Genomic DNA, 1,939 nt, shown 5'->3' on the forward strand with positions numbered 1-1,939 from the left:
TCAATGGTTCATTCATGAATACGATATTTACTTATCAATGGTTCATTCATGAATACGATATTTACTTATCAATGGTTCATTCATGAATAAGGGTCGTACCCATGGCAATTTTAGCTATAGCTAATTTTTGCCCATCTCTTCCTTAAACCTGAGAGAAATAAAGAATAATTAATAATATTCAGGAATGATACCTCAGGACTCTGGTGACCCTCGGGATGGTTGGTAAGAAGTATCTGACTAGCTTTGTTCCCCTCTGGGGTTGGGATGTCTCCTGCACCGCTGCCTTTGCTCTCTTGACCTGTGACGTTGTTCTCTGTCCAAAATTTTCTATCCTCTTCGACTTCAGCTTGGCTGTCAACAATTTATATATTTTGAATTAACAAAAGGAAAAGAATAAATCATAACTATTGTTAGGATATTGTTGGAAAAATGCCAATATTTATTTAATATTTTTATTATTCATAAATTATATAGTTAAAAACAACAACCTGGTATCAGGACAAAGATGATGAGATTGAGGAGGAAGACTTGGATCTTCAGAGGAACATAACATCTTTTCTAACGCCAACAACTCATCTTCCGTCAACGTCCAGAGCAGCTCTCTTATTCTTACGAGCAAAGTCTAAAACAAACAGATCGTAGAAATAAATTCCTAATAGTTCTAAGATGTAAATAATTTCAAGAATTAAGGGCTACTAGTTAACAAAATAAATAAAAATGTAAGATAGAATAATAAAAAATATTATTACAATTAACTACAATTATTTTTCATTTTTTCTGCAACTTATCTTCTTTCTTCACTCTTATCATTCTCATTTCTAAATTTTACCCATCCCACATTCTTCCTTCTACATTATTTTTCTATGTAATCTGTAATAATAATTTACCTGTTACGCTTACCATTTTATAATAGTTAATATGTACCCTGATTTAATTAAATCAATAGATCTTTGCAATAATATATATTTTGATTTATCTGTTCACTCTATGAGTTTAGTTAATAATTATTTTTTTTCTTTCATTTATCTCTATCCTCATTATTATTCTATTTACAATTTTTGACTGTTTATATACCACCACCTTTACATTTTTATGTTATATTTTTTATATCACTTTTTTACTCCAACATTAACTCTGCCTTCTTTGTATCTTTTTATCGTAGCCCTGATGACCTACAACATAGTTTAAAACGTCAGCAGAAAATAAATAAATATTTCTTATCATTTTTCTTCCTTCTTGACTGTAATCCTGACCATCTCCTTCAAAAAGTTTACGACATTCGTTTAAAATAAATATATAACAGTTTAAAAAAGTATCAATAGAAAAAAAGTACAAGCTAATAATCTTGTCAAATATTGACAGAAGAATAAATCAAATCTAATTAGGAACAAATATATATTTCTATTTAGAGAGAAAGTACAAGGATGTTGAAATTTCAAATTGAAAAGAAAATCACAGAATAAGTAACAATGTAATAAGATCATACTGACCAGCATATAATAAACTTGAGAAATAAGATATTATAGGAATACTAAAATATAAAGAAATATCATACCCAAAACGGCCTGAACATTTCAGACATCTCCGTAGGTGAGGTGAGAGACAAAGGCCCGTGAGGAAACATGAAGAGGCCGCTGACTATCGCCAGCCGAGGGATGGTGAACATCAAAGCAGGATCGTATTGGTCTACCATTTCTTGGCTCAGCAGGCCCATCTTCAAAGCCCTAAAAATATAAATATAAAACGTTTTTAATTATTGCTAATTTTAAAAAATAATAAACTGTACATATTTCAATTAAAATATATTTATTATTTATCCCAGTATAAATTCTAATTGTTTTAACGAGGTTTAAATCCAACAAAAAACTCTCATTTATTAGTTATAACTAAAATATACATCAAACTAACTCAAACTTATGCAAGGTTAGCAATGCTATAT

At 29.7% G+C, this 1,939-nt stretch overlaps 1 protein-coding gene across 5 annotated transcripts in view; it reads right to left on the reverse strand.

Annotated features, from left to right (window-relative positions):
- LOC106679466 (lateral signaling target protein 2 homolog) overlaps nt 1-1,939 on the reverse strand; it is a 42,233-nt gene that overhangs the window by 18,928 nt on the left and 21,366 nt on the right. For all 5 annotated transcript variants that reach the window (XM_014418656.3, XM_067046851.1, XM_014418655.3 and 2 more), the window contains exons 6-8: nt 1,556-1,724; nt 489-622; nt 192-351 (exon numbers count right to left, since the gene is read on the reverse strand). In XM_014418656.3, the coding sequence (XP_014274142.1) occupies nt 192-351; nt 489-622; nt 1,556-1,724 (463 nt within the window). The remainder of the gene's footprint in view (nt 1-191; nt 352-488; nt 623-1,555; nt 1,725-1,939) is intronic.

Source organism: Halyomorpha halys, unplaced genomic scaffold, assembly GCF_000696795.3.
Source record: "Halyomorpha halys isolate HHAL.00 unplaced genomic scaffold, Hhal_1.1 Scaffold206.1, whole genome shotgun sequence".
Classification (NCBI taxonomy): Eukaryota; Metazoa; Arthropoda; class Insecta; order Hemiptera; family Pentatomidae; genus Halyomorpha; species Halyomorpha halys.